A 22501-nucleotide genomic window follows, 5' to 3' on the forward strand; every position below is an offset into this window, starting at 1 on the left:
GATCAGCGTCCACATTTCTGTCAGTATTAAAGCTGTCCCGGCTCCATGCTTATTATTTTGTCAGTAAGTTTCCATAACTTAGAATCCTTAGCACGATATGTAAGAATTGTAAATGCTGTGCTGCAGTTTCCCAGTTTTGTCAAGAAGATACTCAGATCTGGCCAGTAAAGAAGGTGGCCAGTGAACATTCCTTATACAGCCAAATACTACTACCAAAAATGCAGCTGCTTGCTCATTTCAACCTCTAAAACGTTTTCAGACCAGCTTGCTTGTTCTAGATAAGCGATGCTGCTGCCCACCACAATTCACCAAAAGCTTGCTGACACAGTATGTTGGTTTGTGTGGGCTCAGGAAAGTAGCACAAATACTACAGAGGTTCTTCACTAGAAGACCAGGTGTGCCCTGGTCTTTAAGGCTACTGTGAACTTCTAGAGTGAGTACACAAAAAGCCTTCCACCAAGTCGAGCTTTCGCAGAACTTCTCTCTGCTGCCACTACAACTTCTTTCTGCAGGGATAAAGAGCAAAGGTTAGCAAAAGGCAACTGCAGGTGCATGGCTGCCTTAAGCTTCCCTCGTGGATTTTGATCATCTCATTAGTGTCATATAGAAATGTGATGGGAAATGAGAGAGCAGCCCACCTCATCGGAGTAGCAGTTAAGAAGATAGTTTGGCAAAACAGACTATTTAATTTGGGGAACTGGAGCAAGCTGGAACCAAATGAAATGAGTCTCTTGCCCATATAAACTGTTTCTCAGGACTAAGACCAGTAGGGATGAAGGGGGAGTGTGGACTAGATGGTACTATAGCAAGAGAAAGCAACTGCTTGGAGAATGGCCTCACTTGCACTTAGCAGTGCCTGTGTTTCAGGTGTTGGATTAATCTAGCTGAGAAGAATTTCCAGGTGTTTCTCCACTGCATGTTTTAACACAAGAAGTCAAACACCATTTGTTGAAGACCTCCTCAGCCTGATACTGTGGCTTCCTCTGTACTGACACAGAGAACCCCAGTCCTCATGGAGGTGATATTAGAGTGAGCAGAACATTGGACCTCAGCCAAACAAGCACAAAGTAACCTACCAGCTGAAAAAAAAGACTCCTCAGTGCATCATACAAATGTAGCAATTGGTGTTTGGTAAAAAAATGGGCATCTGAGGGAAGCAAAGAGAAACAGGCACACAAACACATCCTAAAACAGTCAGGCAGGAGCTGGACCTCTGTGCTTAGAAACACATGACATATGAACAGCGTTCACTGCAGGTGATAGCCAGGACAGCAAGCCTGTAAAGACTAATTGAGAGGGATGGTCTTGGGTGCCTGGTTTGCTCCACAGCTGAGCATCCACTTTGCATACGGCTTGGCATGAAGCTGGGAAGCACCTATGCTGCATTTCCCATGGAACCTTTCAGCATACTCTTAAGCAGCTTCGAATTCAGGCTGCTTTAAAGTGATCCAAATTTTTTAATTTAGGTGCCAAAATTTTAGCAACTCCATAGCTCATCAATCTATAAAATGGGTTTAATTATTGGTTCAGAGAGTAACTTAACTGTGTAAAGAACTTAAGACTTGAAAATATGTAAAATACATGTGAGGTGTTAGCTAGTATATGCAAGTGAGGTAGAAGGATGATGTGAAACAACCAACCACAGTAATTTTTCTCACCTTTCTTTCAGATTTCACAGTGGTAATGGAACTCCCAAATCTTGATAGTTCCTGTAAAATAACATTGCTGGTTATCATGCTGCTAGGTTTTTTTAAGTAGGACTTTTTAGTTTCTCTCAGTAATTTGTTTTCTGGTTACTTACCTCAGGAGAAATCAGGACATACTGTGCCTAAAGAAGAAAAAAAAAGAGGAAATAAAAAGTCAGTGGAAGAGAGTAGGAGACCAGTATGATAACCCTGGCTCCTAAACAGCAAAGTAATTTCAGAACAAACAGGAGGAACCTGACAGTTTTGCCTGGATTCAGAAGCCTGAGAAAACCTTTTGTTTTCTGGAACGAAGGCAGAACACACTTGGTATTTGAACTGGGTGTAATTAATTAGTTGTCATTCTAAACTTATGTCCAGAATTAATTTTCATGTACTCTTACCCAGTCCTCAGGACAAGGAGATGTCCATGATGTGCAGTGGCCTGTCACATTCCCTGAGGATGCCTGTCTGCCATTGAAAATATAAACACGGCCAGCAGCCCCACCAGACAGGATTGAGGTGACACCGTTAGTTCTCAGTGGGGATGCCACAATCATTTCATCTGCACATATTTCAAAGAGGATATAAGACAGCAGAAGTGAATTAATGGTAGACCAAAACATAGGAGAGCTGGCATTTACATACTTCTAGATGTCAAAATTCCTATTAATGATGGCAACTAAAATGTTTCAATTTCTGATTGAGTTGTTTGGGATTTTAGAGAGGCCTCCTTCTAAGGCACAATGGAATACCAGTACAATTCAATTGAGCTGTGTATAGCACTTGTATGAATATGAGGGTGACCAATTTTCCCATTGCCCAAAGTCAAACACTTCACTTCTGGTTTAGAGTCATCAAGCTTTACCTAGCCCATCGCTATCCAGATCACTTAGGTAAATGTCTCCTCCGAAACGAGAAAACCTCCTGTCCCCACTGAATGCACTGAGCAGAGAAGGCTTGGTGCTGTTTGACAGGTCATATACCAGAGCCAGTCCAGCTTGATGCAGCACTGAGGACATAAATAAAATCCTAGACAGGCTGTCTGGAAAAAAAAAAAAAACCCAAACAAAAACCAGATACTGAGCATCAGACCTATGAACTCAGGTTTAATACTTAAAATTATAGGTAATACTGGCTTTACATAAAATGGACAATTAATATAATGTATCAAATGACATCAACAATTATATGGGATTAACACTAATTAGCATAAGAAAAAAACTTTTAGTCATAGTACCAGGGGAGAAATCCATTCAAGTTAGACTTCAGCAGTTTGACATCCTCAATTCCTTGCTGTCTACTGCCACAGTGTTGTTTCAAGTCCGAGAAATATGCAGTCTACTAGAAAATCACTGTTACATAAATAATGCAAAGTAGTAATGCTGTTAAGCCTATTTCAAGGAAGGAAGAAGACGCACTGAAGATGAGGGACAGTAAAGGGGACTCTACATATAAGGCATATACAGGTGATTGCAGTGATTTCTATTTTTTTTTTAATTACATAGAAATTTAAAGGTCCCTTTTCCCTTGAACATTTTATCTCTACTCAAGTCATGCAGAAACAGACATCCTAAAGCAGAAATGGTCTCCAGTTTTCAGGACATACCTGCAGTAGGTGCACCCACCACCAAAACTTTCCTTGCATTCCCAGCCACAGACAGCACACCACTGGCCAGAGACAAACCCATTCTGCCCATCTCCTGTTAGATTTTTAAAACACCTATGTCATTTCTACAGAAAGTCACCGAACTTCAAATTATTCACAAATTATTCCCATCTAAAGAAGCAGCCCTACCTTGTCTCCAGTTATCTCAAACCAGCGCTCTGTACTTGGTGGGTTATACCCGTACACCTTCCCAACACTCTGTCTGACATCCGGCAAGAGGGGATTGCAGCTGCAATTACAATGCAAAATAAATTTGTATCTAACAACATATTATTGTACATGTTCTCCCCTTTTACTTTGGAATAATAATGCCTAAAATATTCTAGAACTCTACTTTAGTAATCCCATACTTGTTCTAACTAATTACACATTACTTAGAGTGTAGACTTGGTCTGTCTATCCACTTTTTTATCATCCAATACATTTTCATGTTTAATGTGCTTTTAAAAATGCTATCTCGAAGTAAGAGCTATCCATATTGTTATTAAAGGCACATTTACCCATCAGCATTTTTGTGACCCCTCTCCTCCCTCCTCAAGGAAACCCAAGAAATTCTTAGGTGTCTTTAAATAACAAAGACGTGCTCTAGACAGGGTCTAAAAATCCTTGTCTTCATAAAGAAGGGTGAAGACATAAAACTATTAATTTAATAAAAATATTCTAAGCAGAACAAAAAGGAAACTTCCTAAAAATCTGGAAGTCTAATCTATTGCAAATCTTAAACCTTGCAGAAGTAGAGCTGAGTGGAGAAGACAGCAAGCTGTCACATGCAACACACCTAGAACAAGTCTTCCATGTAGGGCTACCAATCAGCAGTAATGTCATATTCTCCAGCTGGCAGCTGGCAAGTGAAAATCCAAACCAAGCATAGTTTTCTTCCCCCTGCACCATCCAGTTGGCATCCTGTACTGACAGAAGTCCTGAGAACCAGAAAAAATTATGAGTTAAATCTTGCTGTGCCCTGACATTGAAAAACCGATTTGCAGCCCTCCACTGATTGATCCTATGACAACAAGTTTCTCTGTGCAAAGTTACACTGTTCATGACATGGCATCAGTAGTTGTTGACTTTGCTTGCTCGCCGTGCAGCTCTACTGGCTGGTGAAAGCTTTCATTTGACACAGCCTGTTTCTCAATCCTTCCAATAGCCCACATAAAGTACATGAAAGCTACCACTCAAGCCTGCCCTAAATTACTTACTGTTTAACAGAACTTGTAATTCTTCAAGGGTGCTGGGTGGGAGAGCTTCAGACCATCCTGGCTATAATTTAAATAAGTAATTCTACGCTTTCATTTTACAAAAATGTCAGTTAGCAGTGTTTTCAAACCCATGTTCTTGTGGTTTCTAATTTTACATTAATTAGAACAAGCTGCAAAAATTAAGCAATATTGTAATAAAATCTCAATTACATGATGCTGCCCTAGCTTTATTTTTTAGTTCCATAGATGACATTTCCTCCCTCATTCACTAGAAACCTCATCACCTGTGTTCATTAACTGTATTCACTTGTAGCATTCCTCTTTAGCCACATGAAGGAACATACAGAATGATAAATATTCATTTGTTGAGGTTCATTTGCAATTTTCCCAGAAAGAGCAGTGAGCCTATCCTAGACTCACAATAGACGGTTGAATCCATTTCTTTAGTAAAGTTCCCAACACAGTTTGCCACAACTGTTCTTATATCCAAACTGGGACATTGCAGTCCGGATGGACAGAAAACCAGGTGGGAAAAAACTGGTAGAGATTATCCCTCTGACAAGAGCAGAGAACCATGTGATGTTCTCTGAATGCCTGCAACAAGAGGAGTGCCTTCAGGGATCAATTTTTCGACTCATCCTGTTGGACACTTTATTATAAAATATTTAGACAAGGCAACAAGATGCCCTTTTTTGAAGCTGGCAGATAACAGGAGATTACAGGGGGGTAATCTCATTCAGAGGCACCTAGGCAGGCTGGAGTAACAGGCTGACAGGAACCTCACAAAATTCAGTGAGGACAAATGCAAAGCCTGACTCTGGGAAAGGAGATGCCCTTGCACTGATACAGCTGGGGACAGACTGGCTGAGGAGCTGCCATGTGGAAAAGGCCCTGGAGATCCTGGTGGGCAGAGACTGAGTGTGAATCTCTGACAACAGACAGCCACAGTGCCTCAGACAATGCAAGCAAGAGCATGGCAAAGAGACTGAGAGAAGTGGTTGTTCCCTAGATCACACCTATAATATGTTGCTCCCTAACAGGAAAGATGTTGATAAACTGGAGCAAGTTTAGTAGGGATATTCCATGCTTTCTGTGCCTGTAAGGTCACTATGCATGGTGGGAGGACAATAGACAATGAACATAAACTGAAACAAGAAAGGTTCATACTGGCTCATAGTTTTTTCCCCTATGAGGACTGCCAAGAAGTAGAACAGCTGCCCGGAGTGTCTCTGCAATTTCTACCACTGGAGGTTTTAAGATGGAGCTGCACAAAGGCCTGAGCAATTTGGTCTGGCTTCACAGCTTGAGTAGGAGGGAAACCCTCTGAGATCACTTCAAATCTGAATTATGCCATGATTAATAAGAAACAAATAACCAGTCACATAAGCTATGGGAGGGTTAATTTACTCAATAAATATTACCTTGGTGACTCCTGTTGAAATGAGAGTAAAATGCAACCACAAATCCTCTCTGCTTCCCACCACCGGGTGCATATGGAGAACCCACAACCAGATCAGCATTTCCATTCCCATCAACATCAGCTGCCAGGAGGGACCAACCAAGATTACAGTAGGAATACTGCAATAAACAGTTAGTTTAAGCCTGAAATAGAACTGAAACCATCAATTCTGTAGCAAAATAGAGCAACTTAGTTCTAAAGACCTAAACTTGCTCTTGATCAAATTACCCTCCCACTCCCTGGCTTCAATTTTGTTTTCTGAGGTTTTTTGTTTGGTTTGGGTCCGGGTTTTTTGGTGGCTTTTATTGGTTTTGAGAGCTAATGCACCTTTCTAGTCATCCTGCTGCCTTCCTTGACTGGGGTATAAATTTCTTTCCCAAATAAAACCAATCCAACCAAGCACCTGCTTGCTCCATCCCCATCAGTCTAAATTTCCTTGCAATGATAAAGTTGAATTTTAACATTCTTTTTTTAAGCCCATAAGCTCTTTTCCCCTTTATCTCACCTCCTGCCTGTGTAGCCCTGTGCTAACCTGGCTAACAGTGTAGTATAAACAGGACATTGCATTATCAATATACCTGACAAGTAATGGTAATGTTTGGCTGAGGTGCCAAGCCTCTTCCCTCAGTTCCAAAGTAGACATACACAGCGCCCTGAACAGCAGAAAAAGAAAATAAGGCGTGAGAGCACCTGCATGTCAGTATCAAGTATGAAATGCAAGGTCAATCACCACAAGTGGAACAGTTCTGCAAGGGCTATTCATACAACTTTGTTTTCCCTCTCAGAGCTTTCCCATAATACTTTTGTTCCCACTTCAAACCTAAGAATATCCATGGGTAATTGGTACTGTTGTAGCCAAGCAACAAAGTAGAGAAGTACATGTTCATCATGCTGTGTGTAAGGAACAAGGGCAGCATAGTGTATTTGTGCTCATAATACACATGTTCAGATGGTTCAAATTTTGACAATTATTATTTAATGCGATGGCACAATAGATGCACACAATTTTCCAAATGGTGAGTCTAAATAAAAGCGACTTAAAATCTTATTTAGACAGCTAAATTAGTATCTAAAATTCTGAATAGTTTAAAGCTTAATGAATATAGTCTAAATCAAAACATTTTGCCTCTCAGTTTGCATGGCCTAAAAATATTCAGGGACCATTATATGGGCTTATCTCATAAGCTGCAAGTCATTAAACCTCTGAAACTTGATTATTTTAGCAAGTCTGTCTGTGTTCATACCACATTTTAGATATCATTTGTTGGCCTTGTGACAGGATTCATATGACAAAATTCATTGACACATGAGGCTCATTCCAGACTCTCTGTTCCTAAGCAAAAAGGGTACGTTTGTATTTCATTAATGGCTCCTTACATTTCCAGCACGTCAGTGCTGCAAAGTGACAATCTGGTTTAGATTTCTAATGTGCAAAAAGGCCACTGAAAGAGAACTACAGGTAGCTGTCATTGCTGTAGTCAAAGTAAACACAAAGTTTATAAACTTCTGTTTAAATTACAATGTCACCTTGAGCAACAACAGGAATTCTCCTTTTAATTTCAATGTTTAAAAATTATGTATAAATAAAAACATTCAGTTTGGAGAATTAAAAAAAACCCCAGCAACTCAACAAACCCATGTTTGTAGCTTACTTTGTAAGTAAGAAACTGAGATCCCACAGAAGGTGCTCCAATTGCCAGATCTGGCACTCCATCCTTATTGAAGTCCAGGACTGCCAAGGCCGAACCAAATCTTCCGGAAGGCTAAAAGAAAAGGGATGGCTCTCACGTTTTCCAGTCAAAACCATGAAAACCAAATGTACATTTGCACAGGGAATAACTGGCAACAGATGACAAATGTCTATCCCAACAATTCTTTTTCTTCTAAGTAATAACCCCCACGAGAACACAATTCAAAGTCAACTGAGTTAAAATTAAGGACAACTGAATATAATATGGTGCTGCTTTGCTATTTCCTCTTCTGAGTCCTGTGCACCATTGATGTCAAGTTTATGGTCTTTCCTGTTGACAGCATTATGACTGGGAACCACTAAAACACTCTGTAAGAAGAGAGAAGCTGCTACTCCACAGTTTATAACCACAGAAACAAATTAAAAGTAAAAGTATCTCATTTCTCCTTATTAACTTCTTTATGAATAAAGGTATTTCCTACAGAGGATCATATTTAACACCCAAAAGGGTCATTCGCTCTTACTCCTTGGTTACAAACCAGCCACCATCATGTCTAAGAGTTTTCTCTTTTTTTTTTCAATACTCTTACTACAGACAAAATTATTTGGGGAGAAGTTATCAATTAATGAAGAAATGTAGACTCAAAGGAATTAAAACATATAAAATTAAGAATTTTATATTAAAAAGGACAGGAAACATTTCTTAAATGCAGGCACCAGAATTAGCTATACTTTGACTTACAGAGACACAACCTGAATTTTATTAAGGGCACTTTATAGTCTAATACTCACTTATCTGGTACAGTAATGGAATTGAACCTAAAGATCACCATCACTTAAAGTGTTCCTGGGACTTTAATAATGATTATTTTTCTTGAAAAGCATATGACATCATATGACATCAGGAGGAGTGTTTCATGAATAATACTCATACACATTAATGATACTATTGCTCATTCAAAATTCACCAATTTTCAGGCTAAAAAAAATTAAGTGACAAATTTTTGCCTTGACCCCTTACCTGATGACCCTGTAGTACCTGGTCAGCTTTCCCATCCAGATCCATGTCCTCTGCTGGCAAACCTGACTGGTTGCCATAGACCACATACACCCTTCCTATCTGAACCTGGCCCATGGTGCTGTACCCTGGTGCTCCAGCCACCAGATCTTCATATCCATCCTGGTTTAGGTCAGCTGAGATCAGTGCCCTGTACAACAAGGGAGTATACAAAATCAGCATTAGTTTCCAGACTACCACAACATTAGTGGAAAAAAACCCCATAAATCAGATAAACCAGGACTTGTGTTTCCCCATATTTATTTGTAAAGATCTATACAGCATTTTAAATATTATATATTTATTTGTGTTTTCTTGAATTAAGCAAAACCAGAAGAATCATCCTCCCTCAATGCATCTGAAATCTGCAGGAAGTGCTTTTTACTGACATTCGGCACCTGAGAGCAATCAGAGCAAGGAGCATTAAAAAGGGCTGTTTGCATATGACAAAGAATACAAAAAAAAAAAAAAAGGTAAATATCTTTTAAACTGAACATCTGATTTAATCAATGGACTTAGGAGATAAGCAAAAGGATCCCAGGTCTCAGTAACATGCTGGAGTTTATAGAGAAACTATGGAAAGAACTAATTACTGTTAATTTAGCCAGTGTGAAGTAAACTCAAGAATTAAATCCAAATTTTGAGATAGCATAAGGGAAGTTAAATAAGCAGCAATGCAAATTTGTTTTATTACTCTTCCTTGTTGCAGGTCAAGGAAGAACCTCATAGGCAAGGAGAGAGAATATGCCTCTCTCTGTCCTGAATCTATCTTTGAACTCCCTACTAGTGTAGAGTATTTCCAAGAGGTCTTGCTAGACATCATCAACCATCAACTCATGACAGATGATTAATTTTGCACAAACATTATTCAACATCGAAAAGTGGGTAGCAACATTTTTTTACTGTTCAGAACTAGAGACAATGGTAGTTCTAATGTTGGTTCCTTCCATTCTGACCTTGATCAGCACCTGAAAGAAAAATCTTATACATTAATTTGCTGTTCTGGTCGTACAACATAAGACATTCCCTCAGATTTGTACCTTGTACCAATTGATTTGTACTGTCACCTTAGGAGAGTAACCAAAGGATCAACAATAATATTTTGGTAGATACTCAATATTTTCAGAAATTAAGAGGAAAGTGGGATGAAAAAAATTACCAACCATCCAAGCCTAGCATACGGTGAAGTCAGAAAATATGAAGCTGCTGGCTTGGATATGTGCTTAGAAGATTTCTGATGTGTAGCTCCTAATGCTCTCCAGACATTGGTTTTAAAAGCATGGTTTATCAAGTGGAGGGATTTCTGAAATAAAAATAATAAAGGGACACAACAGTGGTTAAAACTCCAGAGGCTGAAAGTCCAGAATGTTTTGGGACACCTCAAAAATCAAGTTGCCAACAATGGAAATCACCACACGGATTTAAGAGGAGTCTGACTCAGATCATAAGCACCATTTTAGAAAGACAAAAATCTGTATGCTTTAAAGGGAGCACTACTAATCATTCACTGCTATGCTTTGCTGGGAGTTCTTAACCCAAAAAAAGCCATCATATGTCTGTAAAATGCAAATACTAAATATATATTTTGTAGTTTCTGGCATTGCAGGATTTGTTCTAACTTTGCTATACAATGAGCAGAGTTTAAAAATCGAGTATTTATGATGTACACATATACATTAACGATGGTACTGGGATGTCCATGAAGTCAAAGACCATCCAGACACCCTGCTCCTTCATGCAGCATTTCAGACAGAAAAAAAACCAGTATTATATAGAGATGACTTTTACCTGACACATCTGTTACTTCTCACTTACTGTTGCCCAAGGCTGTATGTCAAATCGAACTCCTCTCTCTGTATAGTTTATATTCTTCTCAAGTGTTTCTGAAAGCAAAGAAGTTGTATTCTTGTGATGTTCATGTTTTGATTGTTTGTTTCTGCTAAAATAAAGAAGGCAGTGATAAGAATTAATATAACTGAAATAAAGACTCGAGGTAAAAGCCTCTCTTAGATTCTGCGCAGTTCCTTTATACAAAACTTAGTTATTCATGCTAAGAGAATCTCAAATTCATACACAAAAAGATCACCCAAAATATCTCTAATTTTCAGTAGCTCACTGTCCACCTTAGCAGAAGACACTCCTTTCATCACTGAAGCTTAAACCATCAGAGCTATACTTACATGTTGCTGTCCTTGTGCTCCTTTGTGCAGTTTATGAACAGAGGGTTCTCAGGCAGGTAGCAGTCACTAAAGAAGAATACAGAGAATGCACTTTAAAGATTTTAACCCAATGGAAATGAAACTAAAAATACAACTTTTATACTTACTGAATCCTCTGTTAGAAGCCATCAGTTTTCTCAAGAAAATCAAAATCAGAGCATCATCATTACCCTTAGAAACCCCATGATGTTTATTTGGTGACCTTGATTAGATTCTGTATGAATATCATGTCTTTATAGAGCTCTTGAAGGAAACTTTTTGCAACATGCATGCATATGAATCTAAAGCACTTTTAATCAAAGTGTTACAAAGAACATAACAGATTGTGCCATTCTGTATTTCAAGCATAATTTCCCAAAATAGCAACAGTGGTGTTTTCCATATGAATGGATGGATTAATTGCCACCATTGGTCTTCTAAAGAAGAAAGGTTGTATTTGTTATAGAGCTGTTCTAGGTTAAACTTCTATAAGAATATGAAATTGTGAATAGAAGCCTGAGCTTAAACAGTAGAATATATACTCCTAGTCTTTCTAGTCTTTCATCCTAGTCTATTTCTAATCCTTTCTAATCCTTCAGAGTCTGAAGGTAATATCTGACCTCTCCTCAAAAGGGACATCTTTGCTGAGTGATGGCAGCAGCCAAAAGGTGCAGACTCAGATTGCCAGTCCAGGCAGAACCTCAGGGCATGGCTATGCAACATTTAAGCAAACCCTTGCATATGTCTTAAAGAATGCCCCATGTTTTCCCTGGTAAGTATCACCCGGGCATGCCAGAGGCACGCTAGGGCAAAGGAGCGTGAGCACATAAAAAATACAAATGCAAGGCCTGCATAATCCTGTGCACCCAGGTAAAAGGCAGACATGGAAATCCCCTTGTCCAAGTGAGGATCTAAATCTCAGCACCTAGTCTAGGAAAGATCCTGCCTTAAGAAGAACAGTTAAGTGAGTGTCAGCACTTGACTAATGCATTTCATAGTTAAGGACACACACTATACCTGGTTCCATTCTCTAGCATATGGCTCGTCAGCTCAAAAATGTTGTTGGTCCAGAATGCCATGTCATCCACTCCCCCAAGGAAATATTCGTGGAACTTGTCCACCAGAAATGGAGATTTACTAGCAATTGTTGGAAGAAGCTAAGGGACAGGACACATACTCAGTAAGATGGATCACATCGTCTCCATGCTAATTTTTATAAAGAAAACAGAAAACCAACCTTGCCAACAAGAAGCCTTTCTCCATACCTGAAAAAAATCAGAAATGAAACTTGCTTAATTTAGTATTTAACAGTTTAAATAATTATTTTCAAAAGTCCTATATGGTAAATACTATGCAAGTCATATTTCCGTGTTGATTGTTAATATATTTTTAAAGTTGTAATGTAAAACAATACAATCTTTATTGCCCTTAATTTTGAAGGATTCACAGTTTTTGTAGATGTTGAGTGACTATTGGTAATTAACTGAAATACAGGATACAGCTAAGCTGTTCAGGATATTCAAAAGCAGACACTGCCAGATATCCAAAGTCTTTAATGAATTATTCTTGGACTTGAAGGGATCTACATAAGTGTAGATAAGAGACTCCTTCAGTACATGATAATTTTACTGCTAACTCACTACAGTGCAATGGTACTTGAAGACACAGCTGTTCTCAAATAAATAGACATAAATACGTTAAATGTATAAATGCATGAAACAGCCAAGATTCACCATCTGTGGTGTAATAATTTAGCAGTTATTATGTAGTACAAATTTGAATCCTAGTCATTAAAAAAATTCAGATGTTCTGTGATTTTGGGGTCTAGGAGGGAGTCTTCATTGCTGACATAAATACGTAAGGTGTTTAAAATATGATTATCATATTTCCCCTACATATGTTTCACTTACAAAAGCTCAGGCAGACATATTCAACTTACAGTTCAAAAAACAGCAGGTAAGTACATTCAGCAATTGTGCTTTCAGTTATTATCTCTTTTCCATAAAATTCCTTATAGATAGCAGCTAGGTCTTTGACAGGTACATACCTGAAAACAAAAGGAATGTATTACAACAATAGATGGTTCACATCACCTGATAAAATATTGCAGTTCTTGTAATAACAACAGATAATAAAACATTCCAAACTTCAAAAGACTACATAAGGTCATGAAGATCTACAAATACCAGGATTGCACAGGCAACTGTGAGGAAAAAAATAGTGGATATCTAAGTCTTCTGCTCATTTTTATGCTTTTAAAACTGAATTCAACATCCTCAACTTCCCAAAGTTTAAATATATCTCACTGAGATTGTCACTTAACTGAGTTATTTAACTAGCTGCTAGGACATTCCAGCAAAAGGTTTTCACTAGTTATTTTACATATAACTACTTATAACTTAAGACATAAATAATTTAATCTTTTTTGCTGCATTCCTGTACATAAAACTCTCTTCTGTCCTTCCAGTTTTTATGTCAAAGAGCATAAATATGCATATAAGGAATACCAAACTCATAACATTTAAAAGAGTTCCAAGGGGTTTTTTGAAAGAAAAATAAAGGACAGCATCTTTAAAAAACATATTAATACAGAATTATGTGATATTATAGGTAATTTTATTAAATATGATTATACAAAAACTCCCATTTAATATGAAAGAAGGCAACCTCATTATCTTACCAGCTCGATGCCAGGTAACTGAAGTCCAGCTCAAACTGACTCACTACATCTCCTCCTGAGGATGAAAGAATGAAAAACACGCCACACAGTCCAACAAACAAAACCTGTTAGGTATCTGTAATGGGTAACAGTGTGCATGAAGCTATGTATGGCTCTTCTACATGCATTTATATGGCAGATCTTCCAGCTGCATATTTAGAATGCACAAATGGTTCACCTGAAAGTATGCTGCACATTTTATACCTCCGGAGAATAATGTACAATTTAAAATCACAGTAGTGACTCCATCCATATCTTAGCATCCTTTGGTCTGCATTTTGGCTTTAATCCAAATGTCCATATGCCTTATCACATCTCCTGAAACCTGAGGACAGGTACAGCAGGACTTTGCAAGCCATGGGGGAGGGCAAGCATACAGTGTCCATATGCCATCCTTAACTCCTGCATTGCACAGGACAAGAGCCAGAATCAACCACCATGGTTTTGAAGAGGACTTATTCCAATACAAGGATATATGATTGGCAAACAGAAACATTACCAAAATCTCCAACACTGTGAGCTTCTGAGTATGAACCACGAAAATCAATCTGAAGAAAGAGAAAAACAAGAGAACTGCCTGTTTCTTTTCATATGAGCAGAAACAAACTCTCCAAGCAACACTAATGGTTACAGGCCCCAAACCTGACCAACTTCACTCTTATGAAGTTTGTGACATTGTGTTTCTACAAAAATCTTCCTGAAACAGGGCTCCAGCTTTTCTCTTTCCTCCCCACCACAGTCCAAAGCAAAGCTATCCATTCCAATAAATCCAGTTGTATGAATAAATAAAATGATACAGGCTTACTTCTCCCATGGCCTTTAGAAATCCTTGGTCGATGCCCAGGCTATGCCAACTAACATCTGCCACCATATGTGAAGCAATTCCAAACAGGAAAGCCACCAGCTTCTCTGTAGCCTACACAACAACAATCCATTTGTCTGTCATTTTATTCCTGTCTTTAACAAAATGTTAGCATTTTCTGTATATGCATTAAACAAGGATACAGGTGAGAAGCTGGTCCAAGAGTTTATCAAGACAAAGTGCTGACCGCTCATTGCTTGACGCTGTGGTCAACTTTTGTAACTTGAGAAGATTTAAGCAGTTTATACAGCCCCAGGCCATAGAATTACATAGTTGATATGAGGGTAATTTGCATACTTCAAGTTAAATGTGTACCAAACTGTTTTCTGGACCAAGGATAAACACTTCCACTTCCAAGGACTGAACTCCCTCTGCCGCCATGGTTGTTGTGTGGGCAGACAGAGGAGAGAAATACATTCCTCTGCATGCTCACTTTTGACAAATTGTTCTTCATTTCCTCCTACATAGCTTACAGACCATTAACAAGAGTAAATCCAGACTAAGTTCAAGATTTCACAAGTAAGAAATCTAAAACATGTCTGGTTTTCAAACGGCAAACCCAAACCAGATCTCACAGGAATGCAAGACCACCAATTATATTTAAAAGTTTGGACCTATGAAATATATGCGCCAGACCACAGTGGAAATAACTGACAGACTTTATATGGAAACTGTAAGTTTTTTGTATGGTAAAGATTGAAACATTAAAGATTAAAATTTCAAGTGTTACTATATAAGCAGAGACTTTAATATAAAAATGTTGGGTTTTTCTACACCTCACAAATGATGAAATTACAACTAGTGGAAGTGAAGAAAACAATTGAAAACAAAGTCAATCAAGCAAAAGTTAATCAATTTTCTTACCTCTTCCCAAGGTTGAGGATAATTCCTTCTGATGTAGTCAATACTTGCTTTGAGAAATGGTGACCAGTGAGTGTCTTCAGACACATCATGGAACATTCCTATTGCAATAAAATTATCTCAGTATTTGATTTATTCTTTGGGGAAAAATTAAATAGAAAAAACCCCCCATTTTTCTCCATTAAAAACCCCACAGACTTTTGTTCAATTTCATGTCAGACAGATAATACATTTTGCACTCCAGTTCATGAAAAGAGCCAAAAGTTACTTACTTTTATCTGATTCATACTAACAAAACAGATACTAGATTTACCTTCTATGATTTTGGTTTGAAGCATCTGAAAATTTTGTGCCTGCTCCTTTTCTCTGTGCCTGTGAGTAGGTACAGTTGCCTGTGAGTAAGAAAAGCTGCCTCCCAAGCAGAGAGGATAAAGAGAGCTGACAGAGAACCTGTTGACTAAAATAATGCATCCACTTGTATGGCAGAAAAGCTGTAGGGAATGGCAGCCAACTCAAAATGTTATGTTTTCTGGCAGGTATCCACAGGGCAGAGACAGGCTATGTCATCATTATCACCCCAATCAGTTTCAACTAGGCTAACTAGCCAAGATACAGTCAGAATAGGAGGGGAAAAAGGGAGGAAAGCATAAATAGGTTTCATTTAGAAGAATCATTTATTGCTCTTGCCTGAATTTAGGCAGAAAGATTGTGTAGGATCTAACAGATCTACATAAAGCTAAGTGCAAAGGGATGTTGACATAGAGAGATCAAGCAGCACACAATGTTAAATTCTCTAAGGGGGAAGAAGGTAGGTGGGAGACTGTTCAGACCATCAGTACTCTTGGAGGAAGAGTGCGTGTTTGTTGACACAGCAATGTGAACCTGCACAATGTCAGGGTAGATTAAACACGGAGAGAGCAGACCTTGGGGGGAAATTCAGTTACCTTTTGGCCTCCTGACATATTACAGTGCAGCTAAACTAGATAAAAGAAAGATGGTTCTTGCTTAGCAAAACCAGAGTAGCCTTCTACATCTAAGCTTGTCTCCTGCCCAAAGAGGCAGTCTGGATGTCTTTGTTCTTGATCTTGTCACACTCAGTTAAAACAGCTCAGGTCTGAAGAGGTACCTATTTCTTCCATATTGACTAAGGAAATTGCTAACAAGTGGTCCAACTCTAACAAGGCAAGATGGACTCCAAGGTTAGTGAAGGAATGAAGATTGGATACTGCAGATAGAGAAGCTCTGACCTGGTATAAGACAGGTCAAAGCAGTTAGAAGGGAAAGATGAGGTAGATAGATAAAAGCAAGCTGAAGTAGGAACTGAAAAAAACCCCAGGAGAACATCAGTCATGAAAACAAGGAAAGCAAGACTGAAGTTTGGGACAAGAAGTTAGCAGAGCCAGGCAGAAAACCGGGATGAGTGACCCAATGAGTGACAGAAGATAAAACCATTATTAAATGCCAGAGAGGTGATTTGGATGTGAACTGAGCCCATCAGGATATGAAGCAGCCTGTAGTTAGCATAACCAACAGGCAGCATCAACAACCTCTGTCTGAGAAAAATGAGAACTTTGGCTGCAACTGTGTGATTTGGCTCTAAACCAAACAAAGATCCTAACTACCCCTCAAATTCCGTGGAATTTGCATGGCCCACTAAAATAAGCTACTTCCAACACTTTAAACTTGCACTAATATCTCAATAATATTGAAGCCAGTAAGGCCAGATATCTTCACACAAAGATATCTTGCCTTACTGGCTGCCCTGCCTCTGGTATCTGCCCTGTCTCTGGTATCTACCTAAACACCCTAATAGCTTAATAATAGGCTCTTTATCCCATTTGCTAACTGCTCAGATTTACCCTTTCAGTAGCAAACATCCTACAGCAAGGCCTGGCTGGCTCTTTTATATCTCCAATGTTGTTGAAGAAGCTGCTTATGATCAAGAGCTGACCTTTCAGAGCTGAGAAATCAGGGGACCACTTGCAAGTCAAGACATACTTTTTACAGCTATTGCAAGAGGTGCTAATTTTATACTGCAGTCTTTTGATCTGCAAGCAGCAAAATTAAGACTGACATTAATTTCCAACAGTAAGAGTAAAAGGCAAAAGACTGCACTCTGGAAAAAAAAAAGGCTTTGAACTAGGATGTTATTAACACTTGCCCATCCACCCCCAGCAAGTCCCACACTATTTTGTTGCTGCGGGATTTTTAGATTGTCCTATCCTCTTTTTTACTTATCTGATAGAAACTAATAATTTTTAATGCAGAAATAGCTTTAGGCCTTCCCTAAGATTTATAAAAAAACATCATTTTGTCCTCTCTGTACTTAGTAATCTGACCTAATTTAGTCAAACAGCATCCTTCTATCAAATTGTCCTACCCACTAAATAGTTAAATTTACCCAAGAGTTACTTTCTAAAACATTTTCAAATGTGTTACTTCATTATAAATTTCTACAAAAAGGCTCTAACAAAAATGGTGGATAGTTTTTGCAGGAAAGCATTTTTGGCCATACTTTATTTCTCACAATGTAACCATCTTCAACCCACTAAATTCTGTAAGATTTCCACATAAAAATGTAGTTGTTATAACATTGGACTTATAAAGCTTCTCTTACCACGTTTGCAGATTGAAGGATAAAAGGCATCAGGATAAATGCTTCCAGCCTGAAAAGCATCTTGGTGATTTAGTAACAACTGGGGAAAGGATGGGGGGGAAAGGAATCAGAATGCTATTGCACAGCACAAAATTACATTTTACTGCCAACATCAAAGATACATTCTAAATGGCCAGCAAAATACAACTAGTATATTGGTAAAATACACCATGTAGTGCACAAAACCTTGCTGTCATTTGTTGTCCTTAGGTTTATTAAATCTGCTTTCCCAAAGACCTCTACTGATTCTTCTAATACAGCTGCTCACAAAGAAGATAGGAAAACATGCAAGAAACCACACAAAGTATATATATACACACACTGGTATAATTGCTATATTTCTGTATTAATATTTGGAAACAGTCAAATTATTTTGAATAAAAAAGGTAAAAAATACATTCTGGGCACAATATTGATGCACACATTACTGAGAATAACAAAGAAAGGCAAGAAGACAGAAAGAAAAGCATTCAGAAGAAAGCTGTACAAAATTAAGGAATAATATATTTCCTACCTTTCTATAATTAACACTTCCTTCATGCTTAGTGAAAAATTCCAGAGCTCTATGTGCTGAAAAACAATATATTGAAGTGTTGATTTACAGGTACTGTGTCCAGGCCCACATTTTGGTAGAAGCAGTAGCAGAACCAGAAGACACCCCATTTTCACACCTAAGCCAAGCACAAAGTGCATGAAACACCATTTCTCACAGAGCTGTGAGAAGGTGTGTTTTCTCACCTGGGGAGGGAGTTACTAAGGAAGTGCTCTCTCTGTGGCACATTTTCAGTCTCCCTCTAATCCCTATTTCCCTAGCTGACCAACCAAGTTGATCACAGGGAAATGAGCACCACATGTCCAGAAATGAGCTACAGCAGTGATCTGACTGGACCACACACAGCACATGTAAAGTTTTAGCTGTATTCAAGCTTCATTGTTACCCTTAACAGTGAAAAAGGTATGTTGGGAATCAATGTGAGTGTTTACAACTTGATTAACTTTTAACATGCATGGAAAGTCACAAAAATCTAAAGGTAAATAAGCAGGGTAAATAATGCTACTTATTCACTGAATTGGCCGATATTCTTACTGCCAAAATCTTTATTTAGCTGGCATAAAAAGTGAATGAAATGAAATTACATCCTTTTCATTAATGAGGTCTCGTAATTAATATTAGATCCCAGGAATAACCTATCAACACTATTCTAAAAGTACTTAACATTTCCTCTAAAGCTATTTTCAAAGATTAATTTGTTCCTTATCAAATAAATCACATCACAAAAAAGCCCCAAAAAACCAAACAACAAAACAAACAAACAAAAACTCTCCCGACCAAATCCAAAACAATCCATTACTATTCTGGAATAAGATCTAGACAAAACTGTGTGGGTTTGAATGATCTTTCACTTTGAATTTTACCCAATAATCTAAATCATCCTTATACAAGTAAGATACCTTAAAGACCAGACTTGCACCAGAAGAGAAACAGCAACAGAATAGTAAGTAATACTCTAAAATTTTCAGGCTCAGACATTTCTACACACATCTCTGATTCCAGTGTGGGAGAGCCTCAGTTTGACAGTTTGCTTTTTCTGCCTCACACCTCCCCTGCACTTCTCTCACTACTCAAGTGGGCCCAGGTTCTACAACTCCACCTTCACAAGGAATTTTATGCCAGATCCTCCAGTCCCACAGAGCCTCACAGTCTGACAGGAACCCCCAGGGCAACGAGCTTCCCCACTAGGACCTGCCTCCAGGCACGGCCGTGCAAGTAGGACACAGCACAGCTCTGCCAAGCACACTGAACACCATCAACATTCTGAACAGGCAGAGCTTTTCACCATTTTAAAAGTACATTCAAAACTCTGTCCAGGATTTCTTTGGTGCTGGCTTTGAGTAAGAGGAATTCCTTTCTATAGTTTGTTGTTTCGTTTTTCGGTTTGTTTTTGTATTTTTGTTCTTGTTTTTTTTGTTAGTTTGCTTGCTTGTTTTTGTTTTGCTAGAGTACTCAGTGTTTGAATTTTGGAAATGTTTTCATCTTATCATCATAGACTTTTATGTGAAAAACAACAAGAGCACTCATTTTAGCAGCATCAGAGCTGATCACAGTTTAATGTAATTTTTTGACACGCAGACAAAACCTGTTGTACACTATAACCTGATAGTTCAGTGTACTCACAACTCCTCAGGCAACCAACATCGTTATATTATATGAACACAAGTTTTCTGCAACATGCTCCCTTGATTAGGAAAAGAAAAAAAAAAAAAGACTGTTTGGGACAGATCTGTAAACTTCTCTTTGCAGATTTTTTTTTTTTCAAACACACTCTATTCTGGCAAATCTGTTATTTTAAGTCCTCAGAAGCTCAGTACTCAGTAATTAGAGCCCTGAGCTTGCAGAGTGGTGTGCACTTGCCTAACCTCAGGCAGCGTGGCTTCTCCTACAGATTATTATGGGTTTCTTGACACATTGTTAGGAAAAGCAAATTGTTCCAGGATGCTGACCATGGGTACAACACTCAGTAAGGTAACACACTCCAGTCTCAAACACCATGAATAATCCCAGTCTTTAAATTGTTCAAAGTAGCATGTATTGTATTCAGTACTTAAAGTCTGAGAAAATTACCTGAATAAAGGCAACATTCTACATTTTACCATCTGTTTGAGCAATGGATTTAGAAACAAAACCAGAAGAACAAACAACATAAACTGTCAATTATTATGAGTTACTCAGAATAACCTCACACTGCTCGTGTTTGTGCTCGCAAAACAGCGGAAGAAACCAGATTTTAAAAATAGCACAGGCAAACAAGAAATTCAAAACAGAAATATTTCTCCATTTTGATGTTCACTCAGTTCTCTCCTTCATTCTCTACAAATCTAGGCTGTTTTGGCTACAGAGAGTAACGTATCAGAAAGAGACACAGAACAAAACTTTTATGCTGTTAGTTACAGACAGAAACACACTACAGAATTTTATCTATTTGTGCAGGTATGGCATAATGAATACAGAGTGATTTAAAAATAAAGTTACTTCAAAGAACTTGTGCAATTATTTAATTTTAATATAACAATCTCACAAATTGCCTAAAGCATTCCTTTTCTTTCTCCAAACCAAACTCTGTCTGCGTAGGACTCACAGACAAAAACATTCCAGTTACATAATGCCTGTGTCTTAGGAGACGGAAAAATACGCAACCCAAGTCAACTCAAGCATTTTACTTATAAAACCAGGAAAATTTCTAACTACAAAAATTAAATTGCTCACTTATTCTATCTGTTATTCACATTTTTAAAATTATGTAAACTGCTTGTTACTTTAACATTATTTCCTCCCTCTGCTTTCCAGCTGAATCTGAATTTACTTCTCTTCACAAGAAATTCAAAACACAAGACAATCCATTTTGAAAATGTCTTACCTATTTCAACATGTGTTGAAATTCCACATGGGATACATCTCTGACAGAAATGGTAGAGTATAACCAGCGAGACAGACCAAATCTTCAGACCAACCATGATGCTGGCTCCAACTGTGGTTTTCAGAAGCCTGGAGCAGTAGCACTGTGACCTTTGAAATGTAGGTTACGGAGCATGCCTTTTCTTTCACACATATTGCTGACACAGCAAGCAAATGACTGCCAAATTTGAAAGGCTATTTTATACCAATGCTTTCTTTTACTGCAAATAAAGTGATTTTTATAGAGAAAGAAATAGACTGTGGATATTCTCCCCACTTGAACTCTGTAATATCTCTGGGATTTGATCAGTGCAATCCGTGCATCACTGCACAGCCGCAGTGAGATTTTTGTCAAATTCAACAGCATGGCAAAGAGCATCCTCTGAGCTCGTCCAGCTCATGGAGTGCTTGCCTTACAGCAACTACATCCCATTGCACAAAAGAAATTAAAGCCAATTGCCAAAGCAGTGTTAATAGAAAAACACTAGCTCCTGAGCAGCAGGTGATACAAATTCATAACCTTTGGTGAGCTGACAGGATGTTGCGCACTTAAGTCTGGGTCTTACGGTCAGTATTGAAAGCCCAGCTGAAATGTGGGAGACTCACAGAAGTACCCCTGCCAAGTGCACTGCTATGAACTCCTGGCTGCAGAGGCCGGACGCCCTGCGCTTCCCAGCCACCCTTCATGCACATGCCACAGCCACACCAGTCCCCAGCGACACGGTGGCACTGGCCAGGGTCTTTGCGTGGCCCTTGTGCCACAGACTGTCATGGGACCCAGGGGCCCAAGGCTCCCAGGAGCCCAGTGTTCCTGCGGTTAAGCACAAGTTAGCCTGGAGGAGACGGAGAACCCCGAGAACTTATCACAATCTGCAACTTCCTCACGAAGGGGAGGGGCAGACACTGATCTCTGCGGTGATCAGTGACAGGACCCGAGGGAACGGCATGAAGCTGTGTCAGCGGTGGTTTGGGTTGGGAATTAGGGGAAGGTTTGG

General features: G+C 38.7%; 1 protein-coding gene across 1 annotated transcript; it reads right to left on the reverse strand.

Moving 5' to 3' along the window:
- Window positions 1–428: 428 nt before the first annotated feature.
- On the reverse strand, window positions 429–21565 carry GPLD1 (glycosylphosphatidylinositol specific phospholipase D1; the record flags this gene model as incomplete). Its single annotated transcript, XM_084206031.1, has 25 exons — window positions 429–506; window positions 1659–1709; window positions 1802–1828; window positions 2087–2247; window positions 2551–2727; window positions 3292–3385; window positions 3481–3580; window positions 4130–4271; window positions 5972–6128; window positions 6588–6662; window positions 7662–7772; window positions 8721–8907; window positions 9920–10059; window positions 10572–10695; window positions 10937–11002; window positions 11972–12111; window positions 12192–12219; window positions 12894–13001; window positions 13635–13689; window positions 14173–14221; window positions 14479–14589; window positions 15400–15497; window positions 18014–18092; window positions 18567–18622; window positions 21469–21565. 25 exons carry the CDS (start codon window positions 21563–21565, stop codon window positions 429–431), a joined length of 2511 nt encoding a protein of 836 aa, XP_084062157.1.
- Window positions 21566–22501: the final 936 nt, after the last annotated feature.

The sequence above is a fragment of the Fringilla coelebs genome (genome assembly GCF_963513975.1).
Source record: "Fringilla coelebs genome assembly, chromosome: 1".
Taxonomy (NCBI): Eukaryota; Metazoa; Chordata; class Aves; order Passeriformes; family Fringillidae; genus Fringilla; species Fringilla coelebs.